General features: G+C 40.5%; 1 protein-coding gene across 1 annotated transcript in view; it reads right to left on the reverse strand.

The window, feature by feature from the left end:
- Positions 1-528, reverse strand: part of LOC122341324 (transmembrane channel-like protein 5) — an 8,196-nt gene that overhangs the window by 2,558 nt on the left and 5,110 nt on the right. The window contains exons 13-14 of the mRNA XM_043234682.1: positions 286-471; positions 115-212 (exon numbers count right to left, since the gene is read on the reverse strand). Of these exons, the coding sequence (XP_043090617.1) occupies positions 115-212; positions 286-471 (284 nt within the window). The remainder of the gene's footprint in view (positions 1-114; positions 213-285; positions 472-528) is intronic.

The raw sequence follows: 528 nt of genomic DNA on the forward strand, positions 1-528 counted from the left end.
CTGTTTATTTATAGATCTTTCATTTATTTAAAAACAAACATACAATCAGGATAACACACACACTACGCATTGGTTGTTGTTCTGGGAACTCTACTGAGAGAACAGTGACCTCACCTCCAGAGAAACTCTCCAAAGAAGGTGTCCAGCAGCATGAAGATGAAGTCCATCAGGAGGAATCGGTACAGCTCCTGCCCGACGAAACTCTCCCAGCACTGAGCAGAAACACAGGCGTCAGAGATCCTAAGATACGGACACACCGAGCTCAAACACACGACGAGAACTCGCCTGTAAGCCCAGACTTTCAGGATACGACGCCACGCGGTACAGCCAGTGATAACACAGCACTCCCAGCACGCTCACCTTCAGCAGCAGGTTCCTGGGAAATAAACATGTACACACACTTACTGTTAAAATACACTTCAAACCTCCATATAGAAACATTTTTATGTGATATACATATATTGTGTTTTTAAAAAATTTAATCATATTTTTTTTATTTTGCTTGCTTTATATTTTATAATTTAAATA

Source organism: Puntigrus tetrazona, chromosome 3, assembly GCF_018831695.1.
Source record: "Puntigrus tetrazona isolate hp1 chromosome 3, ASM1883169v1, whole genome shotgun sequence".
NCBI classification, from domain to species: Eukaryota; Metazoa; Chordata; class Actinopteri; order Cypriniformes; family Cyprinidae; genus Puntigrus; species Puntigrus tetrazona.